General features: G+C 36.7%; 1 protein-coding gene across 9 annotated transcripts in view; it reads right to left on the bottom strand.

The window, feature by feature from the left end:
• Positions 1 to 26,065, bottom strand: part of TENM2 (teneurin transmembrane protein 2) — a 763,074-nt gene that overhangs the window by 542,573 nt on the left and 194,436 nt on the right. For all 9 annotated transcript variants that reach the window (XM_076350345.1, XM_076350344.1, XM_076350347.1 and 6 more), the window contains exon 3: positions 21,402 to 21,692. In XM_076350345.1, the coding sequence (XP_076206460.1) occupies positions 21,402 to 21,627 (226 nt within the window). In that variant the 5' untranslated portion in view covers positions 21,628 to 21,692. The remainder of the gene's footprint in view (positions 1 to 21,401; positions 21,693 to 26,065) is intronic.

The following is a 26,065-nucleotide window of genomic DNA, read 5'->3' as shown; positions in this document are numbered from 1 at the left end:
GAATGAACCAACATAATTTATCCCAATGGTATAATACGTGAGTTAGAGTAAGATAAAAAAATAACAAAATTTAAACATCTCATAATTATTTAAATAGGATTTGGTACATCAGTATGACATATGTAATCTTAGCTTTTGTTCTCTTCAGGAAAAAACCCTATGAATTGCTTAAAACACACATTTGTCACTCTTAAGCATTCAACTGAGTCTTTGTCTTCTTCCATTTTATATCATTTTCAGCTACATAAAAGATGAAGTAGATGCATTTCAAGTTGTTTTCCTTAGACTTTAAATCTTGGATAACTCTTCTCATTTACCACCTTTCACCACAAATTAACATGCACATCAGACAAGTTCATTATCATTTAGAGGCCTGTTAAAAAGATGAAAAAAGAATTGCACCTTAAAGTGCCCTGGATTATCTACTGGTTAATAAAATCAGTACTGAATAATTTTATAGTTCATAATAATCAGTTTGCTTTTCTTCCTTTCTAATAAAAAAGCTCTGAAAGTAAAATTTACATTCTAAGTAAATAAATGCTCATTGTTGGAAAGTACCATCATATTTGTTTTCTGAAGGTAAGACTGATGTCTACATAAAATAAATAATAAACACAATTATATAAATAAAGCTATGATATGAATGCATTTTGGTGCTTCTAAATACAGTACTGTGGGGAACTGTAGTTGAAAAATTACTCTTGGCTTGTAACAATCCTAATTCAGAGAAAAATGTCATCTGCATCTTACAGATTTATATACAAGTTCCATTATTAATACATTTCAAATGTTTGTACACTACCTAGGAGAATAATATATTACATTCTTCTGGAACAAATAAAACCAAGCTTAGCATATGATTGTCCTGCTGACATGAAATTTCACTTCACATTAGCAAAGTGACAGTTGCTTTATACACAGCCCCAATGCAGGAGAACTGTAAAGTGAACAGAGCATTCAAATACATGAAAAATAGTGGTGGCCAAACAGTCACAAAATCATTGTAAGCAAGCATTAATAATGTCATAATGAAAACTGTAAAAATTAAAATGGCTGATTTTTGCAGTGAACTCAGATAAACCATGGCTATTAATTATTAAGGGTTGAAAAAAAAAAAAGGAAAAAAAAAGGCAGCATTCTAGCTATAGGCCCTGCAGCAGCGGGGTACTTCAAGCTCTGAAGTAGTCTCACTGAGTTCAGTCACAGACATGACAAATATAGATTGTGGGGAAAAAAAACAACTTAGGTGGGGAAAGATGATACCACAAGAGCAATTCAAAATCCATGGAAGTCTATGCAAACACTGCCTGTTGAGTTCAGCATTGCCTGAGCTTGAGAAGAGCACCTAATAATGCATCACACACTAACTCTGCCTCCAATAAACTCAGGTACCTTGGTATTTTTTTGGTCTCAGTACTGTATTAATTTAGATCTGCACTGAAGTTATCTAAAAAACATCTTTAAACATATTCTTCACAAATTGCTTTTTTTGGGGGAAAAAAATATATTTGTCCACCAACCAGTACACAATTCCACTCCCAACAGCGCTCTCATAAAATTAATTTTTATGTTGCTTATCGCTATATGTGAATTCATACCGTATTTTTAAATGCACTTGGAAATTTAAACAACAAATAAAACCCCCTAAACTCTGTAAAGGGTGTCAGGTGACCCCAGATATCCTTATCCTGCTAAAGAACAACATGCTCCCAGATCATAAAGTCTTTTAAAAAGAGACTGAACCTTTGAGGTTGATAAAACACAGTGACAAAATATTGATGTAAAAATCATAGAATACCAGGTTGGAAGGGACCTCAAGGACCATCTGGTCCAACCTTTCTTGGCAAAAGCACAGTCTAGACAAGATGGCCCAGCACCCTGTCCAGCTGAATCTTAAAAGTGTCCAATGTTGGGGAATCCACCACTTCCCTGGGGAGATTATTCCAATGGCTGATTGTTCTCATTGCGAAAAATTTTCCTCTTGTGCCCAATGGGAATCTCCCCAGGAGTAACTTGTACCCATTACCCCTCGCCTTTTCCATGTGACTCCTTATAAAAACGAGGTCTCCATCTTCTTTGTAGCCACCCTTTAAATACTGGAACATGGTGATAAGGTCTCCCCTAAGCCGCCTTTTCTCAAGGCTGAACAAACCCGGTTCTCTCAGCCTTTCCTCATGTGGCAGGCTTCCCAGTCCTTTGATCATCCCTGTGGCCCTTCCCTGGACCCTCTCCAGCCTGTGCACATCTTTTCTGCATAGTGGGGACCAAAACTGAACACAGTATTCCAGGTGTGGCCTGACAAGCACCGAGTAGAGTGGGATAATGACTTCTTTATCTCTGCTGCTGATGCCCTTGTTGATGCAACCCAGCGTCCCGTTGGCTTTCTTGGCCGCAGCAGCACACCGTCCACTTGTATTGAGCTGCTTGCCCACCAGGACCCCCAGGTCCCTTTCCACAGAGCTGCTCCCCAGCTGGGTAGATCCCAGCCTGTGCTGCACTCCTGGATTATGTTCTCCCAGGTGCAAACCTTACACTCGTCCTTGTTGAACTTCATAAGGTTCTTGTTAGCCCACTCTTCCAGCCTATCCAGGTCTTCCTGCAGGGTGGCTCTCCCTTCCGAAGTGCCCGCTTCCCCACTCAGTTTGGTATCATCAGCAAACTTCAGCAGGGTAAATATATACAGCATTTCAATTACTTATTGTTTTGTGATCTTTTGCTTTATTTATGCCATTTGTCCTTTTCCAGTCTCCAATTTACTTTTTGATCCAAATTGCTTTTGAAAGTCTTACTATGATTTGTTCTGGAAAACAGACAAAAAATAATCTCCAAATAATATAAACATCATGGTCTTTTTACCTGTCAGCAGGATGTGTTGAAACTTCATCTGGCTACAAAAACAAAAAAACTTGTCTCCAAATTGGTGTTCCCCCAATGGGCAAGTTTAGCAGATCAACTTGTATGTTCAGAGCATTTTAATGTATTGGTATTTTAGCATGCCACTTAGTAGCCTAGCACTCTTAGCTATATCTATCCTACAAAATAAACATACAATGACCTGGAAGGTGGAATCATCATACCTACTTCATAATATTTTGATATTTTAATTCCTCAATTTTCTATAATATTAATGCATTGTTGGTTGACAAAAACTGGAAAAAACACATAGTGCTAGCAAAACATTTGCTTCTGTTCAACAGTTGAGCATTCCTCCTAAATTCTTATTTAATGATCTAATTGATTCACAGTTAATAAGGAAAGCTTTTTTTCTGAACTCGACTTAGTTAGGTGGAACTGCTTTCCAAGATGCCAGCAACCACTCACCTGTCCCACAGCCCACGCCAAGGTACCCTGCCATTCACACCTGCAAAACCGGTCTCAGCACGCCACTGTGCGGGTTGTGGATTCTGGGCAAGTCATTTGCTTGTGCCTCATCCCTCCTCTCAGATAATGCTTTCTCTGGTTCCTGTCTGTTAGAGCACTCTTGCAATTGTAGGTGAAGCCTGCTGTGTTAAATCTATGTTTTATTGTGACAATTGTATGTTTAACATAGGGTTATCGTGAAATCTTGCACATTAGGTATCCCATATAGATATGGACTTGACTATCACTGTATTTCAGAGCGAGTCCCAGTTACACCATTGATTTTTCCTTCAGTCAGTCTGTGGTTTTGAAAGAATAAACAACAACTATATGGCAATATGAATTTAAGAGGCTTTTTCCCTCAAGAGCTGAGACAGTATTTATATTTGTAGCCTAAATACTTCTTAAAGGACACCACTGAACTCAGGAATTACTAAAAAGGGTCTGTACCAGGAGAAAATTTCTTAAGGTTTTAGGAAAGGCATTTTGCACTATTTTTTCCAAATTAACACAAAAAGCCAAATGACAATTTAAGAGAGCTGGCAGCAAGATCATTTGAAAAACCTCATTAGCTCTCGTTAAATTAGAAACTCACAAGCTGAAGAAGAAAGGAAGGAATGCTAAATGCAGTTCAGTCATGTCACCTTCAGGTAAATAAAGCCAACCACCTACGTTTCAGCCAACCTTAAGCATCAGTTGTGCCATATGCACTAAGCAACAAGAGCAGAGAAAGATTTAGAAGTATGAACATCCATTATATTTGCCACCACCACTCATAACCTCTTCCGGGCTTGGTCCACGGAAACCTCCGGACACACACCCTCCCCCCTTCTATCCTTCTCCTGACATTGTCAGATAACGCTTCCCAGGTTGTAGAATACACGATCTGTTTTCCTGGCTTCCACTTCCCAAAATGGAAACATACTGCAGATAACGGAAGAGGAGGATCCAACAGGAGTATGAAGGTAAGCAGGGTTACAGCAGCATTTGCCTATGCTGCTGAAAGTATGTATGTCCTGATGAGCTTCAGGGTGGAATCATAGAATCATTAAGGTTGGAAAAGACCTCTAAGATCATCGAGTCCAACCGTCAACCCAACACCACCACCCACTAAACCATGTCCCTAAGCGCCTCATCTACACCTCTTTTAAATACCTCCAGGGATGGGGACTCCACCACTTCCCTGGGCAGCCTGGTCCAATGTTTCACCACTCTCTCAGTAAAGACATTTTTCCTCACGTCCAATCTAAACCTCCCCTGCCGCAACTTGAGGCCATTTCCTCTCGCCCTATTGCTTGTTACTTGGGAAAAGAGACCGACACCCACCTCGCTACAACCTCCTTTCAGGGAGTTGTAGAGAGCGATGAGGTCTCCCCTCAGCCTCCTTTTCTCCAGGCTAAACAACCCCAGTTCCCTCAGCCGCTCCTCAGAAGACTTGTTCTCCAGACCCCTCACCAGCCTCGTTGCCCTTCTCTGGACACGCTCCAGCACCTCGACGTCCTTCTTGTAGTGAGGGGCCCAAAACTGAACACAGTATTTGAGGTGTGGCCTTACCAGTGCCGAGTACAAGGGCACCATCACTTTCCTGAGTGTACTGTTTGTACTTCCCTGGGTACTGCCTCCATCTACAGCCATGCTATTGGCTTCCCACAGATCTATTTTAATGTTGTCCATAGCAATTCTACTATGTAGGCAAGAAGCAAAACCCAGTCTTGTATCATCACCACCAGCTGATGCTCCCAAGCTGTACAGAGCAATGCCAATTGATACCATCTTACCTTTTACCTCCTTCCAGGCTATTTTGCAAAGCCTTATTTCCAGTTCTCTCCATGGTAAGGATGGCCATTTTATTGATAAAACTTTCCAGATAAGAGCCAGTTCCAAAAATTTGCTAATGTTTTATCTTCTTGCTGCTTCTGTCCAGAGTTAGCACCCTAAAGCCCATACTGATACCTTTGTTTCTTTACCCCTCTTTCAGCATTGCTCCTGACTAGCCTTATTCAACTTCTCTTTATCTTGGTAACTCTCTTCCGTATCAATCCTCATATCTCAAAATTTACCTTGCCTTTTCAACATTGAAGATACTGCCATTTCATTTAGCTTCACTAGAAAATTTTTTTCCAGGATTTTAAAAGCCTTTATTTACCAGTATCATTCTGCACAGGTTAGGAGTCCTTAAGAAAGGACAACCAACATGAGAAAATCATGTCATTGGTTGGTAAATGCAGAGAAAAAAGAAGACACACAAATGCATTCAAAATATTTTGCTAAGAATCTAAAGATTCTTGCAAAGAATTCCTTGAAAGAAAAAAGAACTAGAAAATTTGACAGACAGACTCTACCACCTGCATATCCAAAAATATCTACAGATTTCAGCAGAAATATAAAACTTCAAGCATAACAGTCTCCTTGACGGTAAGACAAGAAGCCACTTTCCACAAGTGCCCTCTCTCCCCTCATCTGCATTTCAGATTATGCTGTATCTTAATTTACAACCTTGAGTCATCAGAAATTTAAGATAGTCCATACAAAGGTGTTTTTAAGTGGAACAGGAAGAAGTTAAATGATACGGATCTACAGTTTGCCCTCCTACGCGACAGGGTCTACTTACTGCTTTAGGTGCCCAAACGGCTAACAGATTTCTTTGGGCAGGGGGAGGTTTGTGGCTGCCAAAGATCATATGCAGAATTAAACCACAATACTCTCTTCTCAGAGCTGCTGACAACAGAAAAATATCTTTTAATAAAAAGGCTGTAGGAAGGTAAAGTTTGTGCAGAGATTTAGCTCAACTTCACCCTCTGTCTTGAAAGTTGAAGTGATAAAGGCCTTTTAGATTTGTCATCTCTGTAGGAGAGAATTTCTCTTGCATGAGCAAACAATAAATAAAGTACGTATTTTAAACATCTCATTAGATACGAATGAGATTAGTGTAAACTGAACAATTTGGCATTTTTTCAGGCATATTGTATAAGCATAGCTCCAAGTAAGTTATACTTCTGGACTTAATGTAGGCTTGAAACATACTAGATACCATACGTCTTATTTTAAAAAAAACATACTTGATATTCACTGATGCTACCAATAACTACGAGTCTGTTTCCTTGCTAAGTAGTCATATGACCTCCAGAGACATAGATTTTAATTCCTATTCTGAAAAACAGTACCATAAACATGTCCAGGGGCTTAATTTATTCAATCGTTTTGTGGAAATTTACTGTGCATTTTGGTAACAGCATTTTTTTATATGCTACCGTATCTTCTCTCTTGCAGAACGTTATTTAAGTCACATGAAGAGGCTCTAAGGTAAATCTCTATCAATTTGAGCCATTTGTTTAATGTTTGCACATTCCTGGTGCGAACACAAGTATAGAAGTCTTTCCCATGCCTAACAAATACACTAACTACTGTAATTTCTGGGTTATCTGGAAGATATGAAGAGAAAGAGGGAGAAAAAGAGTATCAACTTCACCCTCTCCAACTATAGCTTAAACAATGAGGATACAAAAATAGTGATGCTGGGGTAATTAAAATATTATTAGAATAGCATTCAAAACCACTATATTTTAGGAAAAATCATAATTTTCAGGAAAACAAATTTGAATCTAAATTAAATTCCTATTCTCGCAATCCACTACTCCACAGCTGAACAGCTGAGCAAATTGATACTTTCGATTCAATAACTGAATCAGGACTATTAAACAATATTTGTATATTTTACAACACAATATTACAACTGTGAAAATCACCTCCTATTTTTGGGTTTCTTTAATCTGCCAAGTCATTCTATTTATTCTAAGTTGTTCCTATGCACAGATACCCCATCTTGTTCTACAGATGATCGTCACGTTTTATAATGCCAAAGCTTCTGTTTTATAAATACCACATCTGTATGGTAAGAGGATAGGTTGCCACACTTCTGAAATTTTTTTTGGTATACATTTTCTTAAACTGGATACTAAGATCCTCAGCAGTAAAAGAGATACTGGAGAAAAATTGGATAAATCATATCCCATCATGTTTTTGCAAGCTGTAGAAATAATAAGGAAACACACAGATCAACAGAAAATTCACTCTAAAACAATATTTCAGAGGAATTTTATTAACAAGGACTGCTCTGCCTACTGTAGTGATGTCCATAAAAAAAACCTGCCACACAGAAAACCCCCTGTGTGGGATAGATATACTTGGATTAAGGTATAACATTGTTATGCTGTCAAAAAAATGAAGGAAGAAGATGAATTTAAGAGACTGAATTTAAGATGGAGGAGTCTGTCATGCAATAACAGCTTATAAGAGTTAGAAAGCCGACATATAAACATAAAAAGCAAAGCTGACATATTTGATAACCACAAAGCCTGCTTATTCCAAATATACTCTCAATTACAGTCATTCTGGATTACACACAATGAAAAAACACATTCAGGGAAGTGCGGTATTACAATGCTCGTCTCGGTTTCTATGCTGTCAACCTCTCAAAGCTTCCCTACATGTAATGGAGTCCCCCCAACCTCCCACCTGGGCAAACACTTGTGGGAAGAGAAGGCAGTTTCACAGCTTCCAACCGTGCAACACACATCCCACCCCTGCACTGATACTCGGGGCAATGCAAGAACACGGAAAACATGTCATAGCAGCTTCTTGTGGTTTGAAGCTGAATGTCATCACTGAAGTTAGATGTTTTCTTTAAGGGTCTATTCTAAAAATCAAGCTAAGCCTTACCTGTGCAATACGGCCTCTCAAAGGCAAACAGTTGTGGGTAGCGGACTTTTTCGAAAAGACCTTAAATACTAAGCCAGCACCTCATCTGCGTTGCTTTGTTGCAATTACCCCAGAATAGGCAATGCACAGTAACAAAAGCTTCATTACAGTTTGTTAATAGTAAAAACAAGCACAAAGGTTCATTTTACTTAAGAAATGGTAGAGAAATGGGCAAACACAGATGAGAGATTTTTGCACTGAGTCAACAAGAGAGAATCACATAACTGAAGTACTGCAGACATCTAAAACCACAATCTGTTGTGTACACAGTGATTTCAGAGAGCAAATAACATTTCATTTTTCTGTGCTGTGTTCTGGTTGAATCGCCCACATTCAAACAATCCTAAATACAAGTACAGGATTTTAGTCCTCTATCAATACTAGATAATATATATTTCCAAGTCCCTCAAATTTAATGTTCTTTCTTCTAATTATACTGCTGCTAGATCTGTAGGCAGACTTATAAACCACTTTAACCTTATTTTAATTTTTCATTATGAAAATTATAACTGTTCATTAACTTTGGAAGACACAGCATTACAGCTGTGATATATCATTCCTCATATTATTAACAATCTACTTTATAAATTCACTGCTTGAAGCAGATACTGGTAATAATGTCTTACGAGTTTTATTTTTGTGTTTGTAAGAATTTAGAAAAAAACTTAATAGGAGCACACACACTTAGTTGCATATCCATACACAAAATTTTATTCACTGTCATGATTTTAAAATTAGTGCCAAAATATAATTGCACCAAATTTAGCAGACTAGTTAGAAACTAAAACCCAAACTCCCAAAACAAGAAAGTATCTGACTATTACTACCCTCCCCACCTCTTTGATAGGATTACTTAAGCAAGAATGACGTCCAGATTATCACTTTTTGTGTCGTAAACTTTTAGCATATTGTGAATAATTTTCATTGAAGGTAATAGTTTCCCACAGAGATTAAGCACTATTTTCACTTTGCTTCAATACTGTTCAAATGCCTATCTTGCAGATAGGAAAACTCCAAGAGACAATTGAATATCACTATGAAATCGAATGGAATATTACAAAAAGGTTTTTTGGTCCTGTAACTACATAATTTGAAATATTAATATGACATTTATAATATGTAATATGTCAGCTTAAACTGCCATCTTTAAAACACAGTATTCTACTAGAAGTAATTCAAAAAAACTAGAATACTGTGCTAGAACAGTTACCACAGAACGGGCCATTTGCTTGAGGGAATGAAATTTATGCAACTTGTTCTACACGATGTTTTTTTGGTTTTGTTTTGTTTTTTTAAATTATTGGCCTTAACATTGCCTCTGGCTTAAGTAGTAAAACCTAAAATATTGATTTTTTTTTACTCCAATATTTATAAAAACTGGAGTGATTAGTGTATTTGAGAAGACAAAGTTGTACTGAACTGAGTCACCCTGCAACTGAGCACTTGCCATTTCATATAATCAGAATTTAAACTTCTTTCTAGACAGCAGCCAGCACACAACTTGCTAATTTCTAGGTAAAAACTGATCAAATGCTATTCTACCTTTTTCACATGGAATACTGGAAAAAATACTACTGATGTTGGATATTTGTTTAAATTTTCTTAACATTAGACATTTCTTTACATTTTACAACAGCTGGTGGAACTGGCAAACCAAAAAACCTCAGCTGTAGCTCTTTGTGTAATCCCACCATACATGAAACTTTCCATGAAGTTTAGGTCACGTATCAATACATTCAAAAGATTCGCTAAGAGAAGAAACACAGTGACAGCAACTATCAAGATTCAGAACTTAAGAGTGGATAAATGAGCTGATAAGGAATGAAGGAATAGGACAGTGACGTGCATGCAGCTGAAAGATATTTACAATACTAGGAGTGGCAAGGCATACCTCGGCTGATAACTTGGATAAAGGAAGCAATGCAAGGAATAGAACAGGATGGATATCGGCAAGATCTTCCAAGCAAAATTTTTATTAAGCTGAAAAAGCATTTTGCATGGTAATCAACAGAAGACCAAAGTTTGACTTTCAAAATCACACCGGACAAACTACACCGAAGAGATATTTCAGTACTGATGATCAAACTGTTCTTCTCTTGTTATCTACTTCAAGCAAGTATCTTACTTTGTGAAAGTACTGATTGTGAAAACATTTGATTGTCGTAAGGAAAACAGAGCTAACTAGCATCATCGAACACGATGGTAGTTACACAGAGCTCAGAGAACAGAATCATAAGCAAGACAACAGGAACTGCTTTTAGTGTTATGTCAAGAACATTTTCAAGTGTCAAATTCAGTTTGTAACATCCAGTTTTTGACTAAAATTTAGAAAATAGCCTAGTTCTTAACTACTGTGTTTTCCATAACGTTTCTTTAGGCGGGTAATTCCTCTCTCCATTTTCTGGACTTGCTCAAATTCAGCTAAAATGAAATCTCTTACTTTACACTGCAGTAAGAAGAAACAAAGAACTGTTTTTTTGAGTTTTCCTGTATAAGCTTTCTGCATGCATTTTAACAAGGTTCTATCACACACACATACAAACATCTGAGACCCATTCTATATCACCTATAAGAAACAGCATTCCTCAGAGAGGCTTTTCTCCAAATGGTTTTAAAAGATATCTTTTGATTCTGAATTAAACAGGATGTAGGGATTGCCACCAGCGGAGGAGTAGGAATCACAAACAGCTATAACCCAAATATTCTAAGGAAATGTAAGCAAGTAATTACAAATAAAACTGCTTACATTCATGTAACTTGTTTGGCAACAGCAGTATAACATAAGGAAAGCTGCTACAATTCATAACAGTATCTTGTAATAAAACAGCTTTATGCATCCCTCTCAAACTGTTTAGTGCTCAAATCTCATCAGATGGCTGAGTAAGCATTACACTTTGGGACAGTAAATCTCTGTTTCCAATATGGTCTACATTCACAGACACGTACTTTTGCATTCACTGTAAGACACTTCCAGCTAAGCATTCATATAAAAAAGTAGCAATATACAAATATATATATTTCCACAAAACGACTGAATAAATTAAGCCCCTGGACATGTTTATGGTACTGTTTTTCAATATTATACAAAAATATCTGCATGCTATTTTGTCTAGTCAGCTATCTAGACTCTGAAAAAATTTAGGAACCTTGAAGGACCAGCATCTCAACATGAACTGACTGCTACCAGAAAAAGCTAATTTGAAGTTTGGATTTACAAACATGAAAGTGGTATGAAAAGGCTATCTTTATACATGTCACTGTCTCTTCAACATGTCTTTATCCATGTCACTGAGGCATATATGGCATTGCTATGGTACATTTTGCTTCCTTTAGAGAAAAACTGAAAGATAGGAAAAGGCTTAGAAATGAGCAACAAATCTGAATTCATGACAAGACACTATACAGGCAGATGCTTGAAGAGCTCTACCTAGATACATACATAGACAGACACAGAGCTCATAGAAAAGATGACTGGCTTAACTGCAGCACCTAATTGAATCTGTAAAGAAAAAACACTGGGTATTACGGGTGTTCCAATAAAACAGAATCACCAGACCTAATGGCTAGCAACTAAAGCCAGTTTCCAAAATCCAAAGAGAAGTTGGCATCTGCTTTTAAGATGGAGGCTGACTTCCCACAGACGCTGCCCGCCAGTGGAAACGATGGATTTTCTGCCTGTTGATGTTTTCAAGACTCCAGAATGTGCTTCATTCAAGGACAGATTACTGGGATCAATGTAGAAATAATCTGATGAAAGTTAATGAGTAACTGGATAGGAGGCGAAACAAGATAACTGGTAGGACTTCTGACCTTAAACTCTGAGTCCAGAGACAAATAATATAAAACAAAAAGAACAAATAAAAAATGCTGGGCCCTGCTTACCCCATCATACTTGCTTCTCGTTTTCTTTTCTACTAATTTTGATTCCCATTTATAGGGTTTAAGTGAATTGGTCATCAGCACTTTGACCCAACTCCAAAACGTCCATGGTTCTCTAAGGAAGAAAATGAGTTTTGGATGGTGGGGTTTTTTGTTTGTTTGTTTGTTTGAAAGCTTCCTTATGTTTTTCTTACTAAGTAAACTGTGTGTATTTGGGTCCAGTCACAATATTTGAAAAGTTTCTAAAAATCACATAATCCATTTGAGATATTAGGAGAACAAACATGGACAAGAAAACAAATATAAACATAGTAATCATCACCACAGACCAACCAGTTGTCCACTGAGTCTAGAATTTAGTCCCCAACAATAGTAAGAAATTTCAAAAGAATGTGGGGAAAAAATAAGGTGTAAAAGACAATTACAGAATAAACACAATAAACACCTAAAACCTGTTCCCAATGCATTTGAGCTGAAAACTGACTTGTGCATTGGAGCAGTGCATACACTCTGGTGCTTAACCCATCTCCCACACACTCCAAAAATAAACAAATGTCTAATCCTTTCCTTATTTTTCTGAAGATGTGGACCTTAAAAACATCTGGTATCAGAGAGTTCAACAATGTATAATCCAAAATAAATGTCTTTTGTCAGTTTAAAATTTACGGATTTCCATTTTATTTAAATATTTCTTTCTTCCTGTGTTATGAGAAAGGAGAAGGAGAAGCAAATGGCCTAATTTCTCTTTACCAGAAAACAAGCTTTAGAGGGGTTCCCAAGTTCACAGCAGAAACAAGACAATATTCACCGATGCAAATTCTGGACTACATGACTTCTAAAGACTGATTTTCTGGTACATGCCTAGGATGCAGGGACAAAGATGCCCAATGCAAACCCAGGTAAGGGTAAAAGCTTTTTAAATCTGAGATTTTCATGGTAATAGGTGTATTAGAAAAGCATCTGAGTTTCTTCCTTTCATCAGTTTGAGAACACTCACAAGTGATCAGCCTCCTTTGCAAACTCCTCTTGCTGGAAAATACACCCTAAAAAATATCATTGTTAAACCACAGATCCTTCTGAAGACAAGAACCCAGAGAGGGAGGAATATTTGCAGAATTTGCACAAGTTAGCCATTTTTGTTAGTAGGATTAACCAAGAAATAAGTATTTTCATTTAGAGTATCTTATCTTAAAAAGAAAAATATTATTTCATCTCCTTGGAGTACATCATTTCCCTTTATGATGGATTTTAATATGAGAAAGAACATCCACATGGATGTGCCTAAATATTACAAACTTCTTCGAAGAGCGTGTGCACGTGTGTGCATGAGAAAATGAAGAAGGATTTGTAGGATCAAAAATTATTACTTCAGTATCCAAAGTCTTAGACTTCTATTACATAGCGGAGCAAAGGGATGAGGAGAAAAAAGTATACAAAGAATAAGTTTTCTTCAGCATTCAGTTAGGCCCTAGCATTATAAGGCAAGCAAACACTACTCGTCTATTTTGAAGCACAAGATCTTTTTGCTTGATACAAATTTGTAACTATAAAGTATAGGAAGTATAATTCCTATTAATTTTGAAGTGCTTTTGAAAAGGTATTTGCATTAAAATGGCTGCTAAGCCTATTCTAGAGTAGACCTATGGGTTTTTTAAAATTTCTTTTACTCACAGTGTGCGCTAACTACATGAATTGATAATGTCTGCTTTTTGGAAGTTATCCTTTTATATCTAGTTTACATAATGTTTACATGACTTTGTAAATGGTTAAAAAAATAGAACTTTGTTTAACTTAATCATCAACTAATGAGGAGTCCAGTACAGCAGCAGTAAAAAAAGCAGAAGCTCTTTTTGAAAGCTAAATAACTGTTTAGGAAAAAAGCCTAAATATATAAATAATATATAAATAATATTTATATAAATATAAATATATACATACCTATATATTTATATCGGAAATCCCTGCATTCTGATTCTCTAATTTAAACTGTAAACAAATGCTGATTTTTAATAATGATTACTAGAGAGACACTGTCAAGAATAAAAAAATTATTCCCCAAGAGAAACTGTGTGCGTACACAGAATTCACATATTATGTCTAGTCGTTTGTTGTTTATTCTACAAATACATATTAATACTAGAATAGTACTGTGTTTTTCAGCACTGGTCATGTTAATTATTACTGGAGTCCTCTGTCAGCATCATAGCTTCTCTATACAAAGTATCAGAAGACAGTATTTTATTAAACTCCAACTTCATCTTTATTGTGTTCACCTAGAACAAGATTCCCAGTAATACTTTACTTGATTACATTGTGTATTTAGCTTGCTAGTTGATTACATTCTTTCCATAGCAATGACATTTGAAATACTTCAACATGCTGTATTGCAACCGCCACCTCTGAATTGCCGCGCTGGAATACACCTCCTGTCATTCAGTATCTGCTCTCTCAGAGGAGTGGACTCCTAACGACCAAGATGCTGATCTAGAAGCTGGCTCAACTAGGCAAATAGGTAAGAGAGCGAGAGCTACCCCTTCATTCGACAAGCCTGTGTTAGACAGTCTGACTTCTCAACAGTTAGTTCCAGCAGGTCTGAGCAACCAACCGCACCAAGCAAATTAAGTCACAATGTATGAAGATATCAAATGGCGAAACGCCAAGAAAGGAGGATGGAAGGGGAATGAAAGGGAAGTGGAAAGTAAGAGGTTATCAGAACAACTGATTTAAACTACCATTTACAAATCAGGGAGCTTGCTGCTCAAAAGGAGGAAAAAAAAAAAAACAAAACCAAACAAACCACAAAAGAGCAAGAGGAAACGATTTATGCATATGACCTTGGATGTACCCCAAAGACTGTGAGTCTATTCCATGATGTTTCCCTGAAAAAACACTTCTAAAGATATTTCCTTCTGATTCTATGTTATTGTTACTCAGATCTAAATACACAAAGTTTTAGTTTCATTCCTATTTATCAGCAGATCTTAATATTACAGCTCAAAAGGCCACTTGACTGATGCTAGAGTATAAATGAGAGGAGGCATGTCAGATTTTGGGTTAGACTTTCTTACATTTTTCTTTCCTAAAAACATATTGGGGAAAGGGTGTTATAAAGGTTTGTACTTTTATTTATTTGCTAGTCTAGTAATGCTGCTACATAGCTCCACTATTAACAATACCAACACAGATGAAAGCACAGATGAAAAGTGCTTTCATGTCTTTAAATCACATAACAATAAGAACCATATAATCTTTTATGATTTGGGGAGTGAGAAGGTAGGGGAGGGAGTTTTTATTCAACATCTTTGCTTTATCAAATAAGGTATACCTATTAAAATATAACTTTTATTTCTCACTAATGCCGTGCTTTCTAGAGAAGATAAATTGAATGCAATTGTCTCACCTCAAATATTTTGCACTGGGATTGCGTATCTCTCAGGTAACCTTTAAAACCAAAGCAAATCTTGATTCAACAGCAGTGCAAGTTACACGTGTGTACTGGTTCTAACAGGAAATTTGCCTTGAGGCCTTTTTCCCCCACACAAGCTACCCTACATCTGATTCCATGTTAACGGCTTCCTCCTTAAGCTTCTGCCGCCTGCCTCTACCTTGGATTTTGTTTGATTATGTAAGTGTATGGATATACCACAAAGCAACATATCGCAGAATGCCACTCAAAACCTAACATGACAAAGGAAAACTAAGAATGTGCTCCCACTCTAACCAGAATACAAGAAAAAGTTGTCTTTAATGTCTTTAATCCAAATCTATATAGAGAACATTTAATTTTCAAAAGGTCATAGGTTCTGGAAAGAAATATTAAAACTAAAATTAGTAAAAGTTGGATTTGGAAGGGATACACTAATTTGACCCTAAAAGTTGAGTACGACTCATGTCTGATGACAAGATGACCAAAATCTCGTCTTGGTGTTACTGAGAATACAAGCAGTGAGACAAAGTCTAGTTAGCCTGGGAACTTGTAACAGCAACTATCCCCTCCATAAAGCAGCACATCAGTTGTTGCTGAACACAGAATACCTGACCACAATAACTTTAAATCTGAACAAGCTTAAATCCTCTTATGAAATGTTCTTACTGCAGTGTGGTTCTTCGAATGTGTCCCAGTAAATCATTTGGTGACAGATTTATGATGTGAAGAACAAGAAGATAAAACAATATTCATTTTTCTCAGCAATCAGAGCTGCCCTACAGTAGGCTGTAAAAAATAAAATGTGGATTCATCAAACTGACTTGGGTTGCTTTGGGTTTGTGGTTGGGGGGTGGGGTGGGGTGGTGTTGATATTTTTCTTTTTTCTTCAAGAAACCTATTCAATATATATGGAGAAAAGATGCAGTAGGAAATACCCAAGAGATGATGAGTAGTACGGCATAGTAACACAACTTCATGTGAAAGAAAACTGAGCGCATTACACTTCCCAAGTGCCCCTCTCTGAGGACTGTACTGCGATAACTTAATTTTCTATTTGATATTAATAAAAATACTGGACAACCTTAAGGGACACTATAAGGGATTTATTATAATCATTGTCACTACTTTTTTCTAACTCCCGCTAACATACCTATAGTGTTAAACAGGATACAAAAAGCACGTGTTTTTAAGTATAAAAGAATAAAAAATGGAATTTGAGCTGACATACAGAAAGGTATTGGCTGTTGTTCTTTACTGAAATTATCTCGTCGTACAAAAAGAGATGCTGTGACACACACAAAGCAATTCAACTGTGGTAAAAAAATTCAAAATATTTCAGAAGACTGTTGGGTCCAGTTTAATACGATTGTGGTTTTTAGACTTATTTTTAATAACTTCAATCATATACTCTAGTTGTTCTAATGTTTCACAGCAGAGATTTACTGCTAAACTAGATCTGACCTGAGAATGACAAAGCAGTCAATTCAGTATAACTATTGGCTAATAAATTTTGCATCTGCTGAAGCCTGGCATTTGTCTCAGGCAGAAATACAAAATCCATGAGCTATGAATGCCAAGTGAGCAACTCTGGAATAGTAAGGTTTGCAATCACCCCTTTGAAACCCAGTTTAAAACTCTTAACAACTCAGTAGAGTGTTCTTTTAAGCACAATTTGGTTACCAAGTATACTTGAAGAAAAGTTGCCCTTCAAAGCAACCACTTTAAAGAACGGTTTTCCAAAATCCTCATTTTTTGCCTTAAAGGACTTCTACCTTCACCATGTTGCATCAGCAGATGAAGTCAGAAAGAAGGTATTTTCTTTAAAAAAAAAAATATATTATGAAGTTTGATAATTGGTTCTCTTTGGTGGAAAAATACATGGCATATAGAGAAATTCACATATTACCAGAAGATTGTAAAATGTTGCAAACATTCAGAGGTGTCAGAACTATTATCAAGCTTCTGACATATCCTAGCAGAAAGTAGAAAAGTTTCTCTTAATCTTAAAATACAGCATTCAAACAGGACTCCTCAACTTCAAATAAAACTTGTAATGTTTGAATGCTCTCTCAGATCCAATGAAGGACTGTATTTTTCAGATCGATTGACTAATGAATATCCAGTGCAGGTACTGAATTACAAATACGTTTCTATCTATATTAGGGAAAACCTAAGACAAATTACCAGCTCAAGCATGCATTGGACCTGTCATTTTAGCTGAGAATCTGAACACCTGTTTTGAAGATGATCGGAAAATAAGCTTGACACAAAAACACTAAACCTATTCTGAATTACTTTGTACAAATATTATTACTGATATGTTAAAAACAGACTTTAAAAGGGGAATTTTATTACTTAGAAAAATTACAGGTAAACATCTTAGGAAAAGCACAGTAGAAGTAATGCCAGACTAAGGTGCTTCAGGTAATATACAGTCATGTCATCCTTTATGCCTTTATACCAAAACTTCCAAATACCACACCAGAAAATAGCATCTACGACAAAGAGGTAATTTCTTTGGTAGGCTCATTTGTCAGCGATTAGCACAAAAAGCTTATTTCAAAACATGCAAATGATGACAAAGTTTTTAAGTTGTGTTCTCAGAGCTAACCTTCCACCAACATTCAATTTTCCTATCTGTCCTGGTTTCAGCAGGGATAGAGTTAATTTCCTTCCCTAGTAGCAGGTACAGTGCTGTGTTTTGGATTTAGGATGAGAAGAAAGTTGATAATGCACCCATGTTTTAGTTGTTGCTAGGTAATGCTTACACTAGCCAAGGACTTTTCAGCTTCCCATGCTCTACTGACTGAGAAGGCTGGAGGTGCACAAGAAGCTGGGAGGGGGCACAGCCAAACTGGCCAAAGGGACATTCCATACCATGGGACGTCATGCTCAGTACATAAACTGGGAAAAGCTGGCCGGGGGGGCCGCTGCTCGGGGACTGGCTGGGCATCGGTCGGCGGGTGGTGAGCAATTGTACTGTGCATCACTTGCTTTGTGTATTATTATTATTATCATATTATTATTATCATCATTTTATTTCAATTATTAAACTATTTTTATCTCAACCCACGAGTTTTTCTCACTTGTGCTCTTCCAATTCTCTCCCCCATCCCACCGGGGGTGGGGGGGGGTGGGGAGGAGTGAGCGAGTGGCTGCGTGGTGCTTAGTTGCCGACTGAGGTTAAACCATGACACTATCAAATGCTTGATTCACACTAGCTTAGAGAGGTATTTATACTTCATAGACCTGCTTTTTCATGAAGAATGAGACATACAAGTCAGAACAGATGGACAATAAAATACTAAAGCAAAGCAAGATGATCTGTTTCAGACTTCTGAGCTCTGAATATAGTTTTTGTTATTAGCATTTCACTGTCGAACCGTCATAAACAAAAATGGAAGTAGCACAACATGGTCTTACACTTAACAGATTTTCAAAACCAAGTAACATATGATCAGGCAGCAGCTAAAAACAACTGCTTTGAGCAGTTCCAGTGCCATGGTTAAACCAGATACTTTTCAATAAGTCAAATGCATATAGCTTTACAAACAAAAGAGACAAAATATTGAGGAAAATATCTACAATTGCTTAAAAAATGTCAAGCTTTTTTATAATAGAAGAATAAAAAATTCTCTAAAGACTATTTATTTTAAGCATGTTTATTTCCTACAGAATTTAATCCCATCAAAACACCCACTCAAATTTAGAATAAATTTACATGTATAAATTCCTAGATGCCTGCAGCTGGAAACCGCATGCATAAGATGTAATGAACGGTATTTCCTACTATATGAACCACGTTTTTATCCACATAACATTAATGTAGGAAGTGCGAACATATACCAAGTCTTAATCTATATCTACTTACCACATTATCTCAAATTTCATGTCAGCAGAGGAAATTTACAATTAGAAAGATACCAAGCATTCAAATACAAAGCGTCATCATGAAGACTTATTTTCTAAAGAAATTTGCTTTCCAAACTTAACAAAAGCAGGAAAATAAGGAGTTACTGCTCATATTATTTAACAAAAAACTTCCTTTGTCTCTCTAAAAGAAACTTTATTCATCTAGACATAACAAAACAGACTAGCAGGGAGAAAAAAAAATAATTAAAAAAAAAATCTTCAGGGCGTTTCAATTCAGTTACCAACAATTTGCACTCCCCTTCATAAAGAGGGCAGATAAGAAGACTTTAAGAGCAGGAGGAGGATGAACAGTTGTCAAATCAGTAATCAAGAGAAAAAGAACACCCTCATGAAATGCCGAATAATGACCTGGAAACTAAAATGAGGCACTTGAACTGAAGCATCAATCATCCAGATAGGGAAAAGTAATATTTAGACGACTCCTGTACACAAAGGCTGAACAAACCACAGTGAAAATGGCTCCAGTAGCTCGTATGATCTAGTTGCAGTTTGATGCGTTATCTCTAGGTAAATACCTATAAGCAAAGAAAGACCCTACAAGAACAGAGATTACCTCAGAAAACAGAACTGGGTGTTTGATAGACCAAGCACAATGCAAACACTTCCAAATGTCTGTACACAAATGTGAGCGAAAGAAGGGATTAGACAAGGGTTTAATCAGTGATGCTAATTAATAGATATTTTGATTTAAAGGTGAAGACAGACACTGACTGCTGGCAGAATGCTTTGAACAAGTTGCATGACATGATATCAAGTACAAAAAAAATGACCTTTCATTGAATGTTCTCCACAGAGAAGTGTGATAACTTAGAATTTCCTGAGTCACAATATTAGAAATGTGTAGTAGAGAACTATCATATGCGATTAACAAGCACATATAAAAAATAGTAGAGTTTCAGCAATTAAAGATGTACTAGATAATTTACCTTCCATTGAGAGAGGCACAAAGGGCTATATATTTATGCCTCAAAACTGCCTATATCTTGCTTGATATAAACCATATCTGATTCTTCAACTGAAACTAAACCAAGTAATTTATTTTAAAACCATATCTAATTTTTGACTGAGTGACAATTTAATCAGGCTATTTGGTCAAGTTAACCAGATGATTAAACACTGTTCCTATGAAGCAATGTTCACTAATGCTTTCAACACACTGACTTATGATTTATTGAGACAAATAAATACCTGAATGAGAGTAAAACTATGTGTGTGTACAGTGCAAAGGCATAATCACAGTTTTTCCAACTAAAAACATTTAGATTGTTAATTCATTAATTCGTTGGACATAACAGGTATGTAAAGTGAGGAACATTTTATAAAAGAAGATATTACTTCACCTCACTTACAAGTTCACACAGGCAGGTTATTTAAAATATTAGTTCTAGGATCTTGAAGCTGCGATAACATATTATAGCCAATTATAAAAGTAATTAGACGGGTTTCCTCCTTCCAGTTTTTATGAGGTGAGGGGTAAGCAGTAAGGGCAAGCAGTGACAAAATGAAGTCAGAGGAAACAGCATTCCCATTCCCACGTTTCAATTACACAGCAGTTAAGAACAGGAAAGGAATTCCGAGGCACCTGATTAACAATGAGTTGGCCATATGGTTTTTTACCATAACAGTGTTTTAGTTATCTTTTCAGTACAGGTACTCTGTTAGACACAGACAAGTTTAGCTGAAAATGCCATTATTATTTCTAAAATGAACCTAGGGAACGGAATACAAAGTTAGCATATTGGCCGACCCTGAGATCCACGACAAATACAACATCTGGTTAAGGGTCACTAGATGTTTTGAACAGTGGATCCTGGTTTGCCTCATTTACAAATAGTGAATTCCGACTATTCACTATACCAGAAATCTGAGAAGACGAAGAACTTCCTAATTTAACACAAAACAGTTGAAATAATGGTAAAATGGCATCCATTCTCCTACAGTTCTTTCATTAAAACTCCTTATAACACTGGTATACTTTAACAAGCAACAGAGATTGTGTGCCAAGGATTACTGTAAAAGAAACCAGTTCTGACTTTAAACATACCTTGTCTTGGAAACTCATCCGACTCCCTGTGAACCAGATCAGAAACTCGATTTCCATAGTGCATCCTGGTGTCACGATCATACGCCTTCAGTGTCTCACTTGAGCTGTAAGACTTCTGAGTTGGTACTCTGCAGTCTTCACTGTCCAGTGAAGAACTTGTATAGCGACATTCCTTTCCGCACCGGCCCCTCGTCAGAGAACGGTGTCTTCTATCTTTTATATCCATTATTCTGAGTCAGGTAGGACGCTTTCAGAAAAGCCACTCTTATATTTGCGGTCAGTCACTGACACCTAAAACAGGAAAGGATAACAAAAGAGTGAGCAATGTTGCTACTGCATTTTGTTTTATTCTACTTTCCCTGACTTATCCTTGAAGAACAATGTGGCACGGATCGAGAACAAAGAGAAGACCCACATGATGCATCCTCAGAAATTGAAATAATTGACCTGAATGGGTGGGGGGAAGAAAATCAAATGCTGTAAGAGAATTGCATTCTATCTAAATTATCATCTCATTGCAGAGTTTAAAAAATAATGATAAAACAAAAACACTGTTATCTTTTGATTTTTGAATGAGCACTGATAACAACACGGAACTGACAGAATAACATTTGTTCCTGTTATGCAACAGTACAAAGAAAAGCAGACTCAAACCAGCCTTAATTATTTCCGTTCTTCCTGCAGGAGGGCTTGCAATTAAGAATGAAGCATGCAGGAGAGTTGCATAGAGGAGATTATACCTGTTCAGCACTGATGCATTACAAAGGTGTACATTATCCTTTAACCATGTGTTCACAAGCAGCAGCAACTGATTTTATTGCTCCTGGATAACATAATCCAAGGCACTGTTCTCAGCAAAAGGTTGGACCCGGTATCTCCAGAGGTTCTTTCCAGCCTCGACATTTCTGCATTTTTATGGTTCTCTGAATACGCTTTGGGAATTGGCTGCTCTTGGGCACCACAGAACATGACTTGATGATCTTCTTCACAATCCCCCAAGGTGACCAGTTTATCCATCTCAGCCATTGGAGCTCTTTAAAATTGTGTAAATATCTTCTTGCTCACCGGACCAGAAAGGGATAGATTCTTACAGTCTACTTAATTAGGACACCCTTACTGTGGCATATATACTTTAATATATGCACAGTTAGCATGCATAAACTGCAAAATGAAAGACACTGTAGAAAGCAAGAAATACACTAAGCATGAGCACTCTAACCACTGGGGTACTAAGTATTTTGAGTTGGTATTTGTATGTATCTCTTTCTCTCATGGCACCCTATGTGCAGGTCTGTACTAGTCCTGAGAAATCCTCACGACAAAACTTTTTGCTGGAAATGAAATCTTCCCACACAAAAAATACCCAGATTTGCTAACAAGCAAAAATTGGGACAAAACCTCTGCTTTTCTATATGTGGCTAAGGAGGTGAAGAAATGGTTTTCGCAAATTTAGCTGGGACAGTTGAAGACATTTTCTTTCCCATTGTCCCCTCTCAGTTCAGGCGCCTACTTGAAAGCCCACCCAGCAGAACAGGAGCAGGTCCTGCACGCCAGCTACACCAGTCAGAGGTCCCAGGCCAGAGTCTTAAACTACCAAAGCACTTCAACAGTACGATTCCTCCTGCCGCCTCTGCCACCAAGGTACCAAACTCCAGCGAAGACGATAAAAACCCCAGAAGGCAGTCATGTCTTTCATTGTTGTAGTTGTTTGCACCCATAGGAGAGGAGATCATAACACTGGCATAAGTATTGGCTAAATCATTGCTTTTTGGCTGGAATATATTATGTCCCTAAGAGAGAATAAATGTACTTGGCCAGAGGAGCTAGTGAACTTGAGAAAAGGTTTCTTGGCTTCATTTAGACTCTGACATTTAGACTTGTTGTGGGGTTTTGTTTTTTGTTTCTATATTTTAAAGAAGAAAGTTAGGTAACCAAGAGAAACAGCTGCTTTAAGCCACCCACAGGTACTCTGCAATCTGTGAGCGATAAAAAGTGTAAACATGCTTACTTTTTCCTCCTTTTTCTCTTATTTTTAACTATGATGGTACCTTTCAGAGGGGGGAAAAAAACCCCAAAAATCACAAAAAAACACACACAAAAAAGCCAAAACAAAATCAGAAGACATTCAGCACTTAAAACTGGGAGAGTTAGTTTTAGAATTTTTAGATTAAAGAGAAAGGAAGACTCAATATACACTCCTGTTTCTCACCGCTCTGAACGTCTAGTGGCTAAGCTGACTTCTCTATCTCTGAATTATTTAGTTCAATTCTTTGGCCTGTAATATTTATTAAACTGTAAGGCACGTTAACTGTAAAGCATGTTAACACTGGTGGCACGAACACTTGCTTGAAGTTTGCGGAGATATATGTGATTGTTTACATTAACAATGTCTGGCTCTTTGATCCCAGTTCAATACTATCTCATCAAATTAAGATATCAATATATCACAATTATAAAACACAGAAACAGATGAATACAGTACAGTATTGAGCAAAACCTGCCAATTACTCTCTGGATGTCTTCACGCTATCAGTTCAGAAAAAACAGACAGCTTTTTGTTTTTATGATTGCTAAACTTTAAGCTGTCTGGCCTGATTTCTATTGTTTCTGAAAGAACATTTAATTCCTTGTTACTATAGTTAAAAGAAGGATTTACTATGACCGGGATAGAACTTCTGAGTATTTCCATGATATTAGCTTATTAAAGCATCTTCTCAGACAGACAAGATTTTTTGAAATTGTTCCCTTAATAAACATTTTTTCGTAGAGTTTGGTGCAATTACCCTACAAATACAAAAATAAAAGGAAATGGTAAGACAATGTTCTGCTGTTGATAATGCCAAGAAATATTCCTCAGTCACCCTCATGTGCAGAATGCAAGGTGCAACGTCTGCACTGTCATTACCATGACAAGTCCAACAGGTTAGCACATGAAAATAAACGTAGAAATATGATAAATATATCCCAAAAGCTTTAGTTTGACCTTTCTTAAGGAAAATCTTGTTACAAGAATCATACGTCATAATAATTTGGTGAATAACTTACCTTTATAATACTACACTATTAAAAATTTCTTGAACTTAAAGAGATGCTTAAAAATATTATAGGTAATTTGAAAGACATTTTTATTGGGGTTTTTATTCAGTTATATGTTCATATTTATTACAGTTGTTCTGATTTTTTTTTCTGATTTTTGAGAACAAATCCCAAGCATCTGAGGCTAAATACATCTACCTAAATGCAACAAAATATTCTCATAGATTCTTCTCTCATCCTCATCTCTGCTTTGGGGATTTCTATGAACAAAACAGTCGGGCAAAAAGCAGTTCCATAGCATTGTCAACAAAGCACTCTTAAAATTCAGACAACCCTATCACCATACATGGCTTAAAATACGACGAAATGAAGTTGTAACACACTCCTAGAAAACTTGTTTCACATTTTCCTCATACTTACCTTAAATAGTTGAAATATTATTTCAATTCAATGCTAAACACCTTCCCTGTTAGTCAAATCTTTATGTAAGGTTTTCCTGGAAAGGTAAAATGTGACAGCTTTGGTTAAGCGAGAATCATGGTGAGATTCAATTTGAATTTAAAATTCCTGATACTCTTTGACTTGCCTGTCTCAAGGGCACTCTGTGAATGGTTTATTTTGAGTAATCGACCTAAATAGTAACTGATTTAATAATTTCTTTTGTTTCAAAGGATTTCACTAAGACTGCTCATATTGACCCACTTATACTACAGAGTAGTACAACCACTAACAACTGCCTTCAACTGTTTTTCTCATCTATCATTGTTTTAATTATCTATGAAGCACTAATACGACCCCCATCAAACTTTCTGAATAAGGTATTTATGGCTTGCAAAAGTTTTGGTCAAGTTTCAAAGGTGTGTAGTCTCAGTTGATCTAGACCTTCCACGGATAGTAAATCTAAAGCAATAAATGGGACATGCTGTACTTGCTGCTGATGCACAGACATGTATCACATGTGCCGCAAGTTACATGTGTCTAATAAACTTTGGACTCACTATTCACCCAATATAAGATTTCTTGTGTTCGTGTGCAGCAACTATTTACCTGGACATGACTACAGCAGTGGTAACAAGAGCGTAAGTGGTAACTGTGGTGTAGTCCAAGGGCATTAAAACACTGTATGTCGAGAGGAGAGGAGAGGAGAGAAGTGAAAAACATTTTTTTGTTTAGGAGTTTTTAAAAAAATTGACCACTTCTTTTTGTGTTAGCAAAGTCCAATCAATAGGAGGCATGGAGGGAGGACTCAAAACAAATTTTAATGGCATAGCGAAGCCTACACTAAAACTCTCTTTAAAATTTGAAGTTGATTCATACACTGATCTTACTTAAGTTATGTGCTTGTTTCTTGCATTTTCTAATGATCCCTTACACTATTACAGCATACATGGCCATTAGAACTGCCACTCACAATAGACAGAATGCAGTAATCACTTGGAAGTTCAAGAGAAAACAAAGCACTTTACATTTACTTTGTGCCCCTAAATAACCTAGCACAACTAGATCAAAACATTACCATAGTGCATACAATATTAGAAAGTCTTTTTTTTTCCTTTTTTTTTTTAAAGAAGTAGTACACCATGTACCAATCTGTTCATTAAAAAACAGGTCTCTTAAAAGCCTGTATT

The sequence above is a fragment of the Aptenodytes patagonicus genome, chromosome 12 (genome assembly GCF_965638725.1).
Source record: "Aptenodytes patagonicus chromosome 12, bAptPat1.pri.cur, whole genome shotgun sequence".
In the NCBI taxonomy this organism is placed as follows: Eukaryota; Metazoa; Chordata; class Aves; order Sphenisciformes; family Spheniscidae; genus Aptenodytes; species Aptenodytes patagonicus.
Note: the sequence above shows the minus strand (reverse complement) of the source record. Positions and strands in the feature narration are given on the sequence as shown.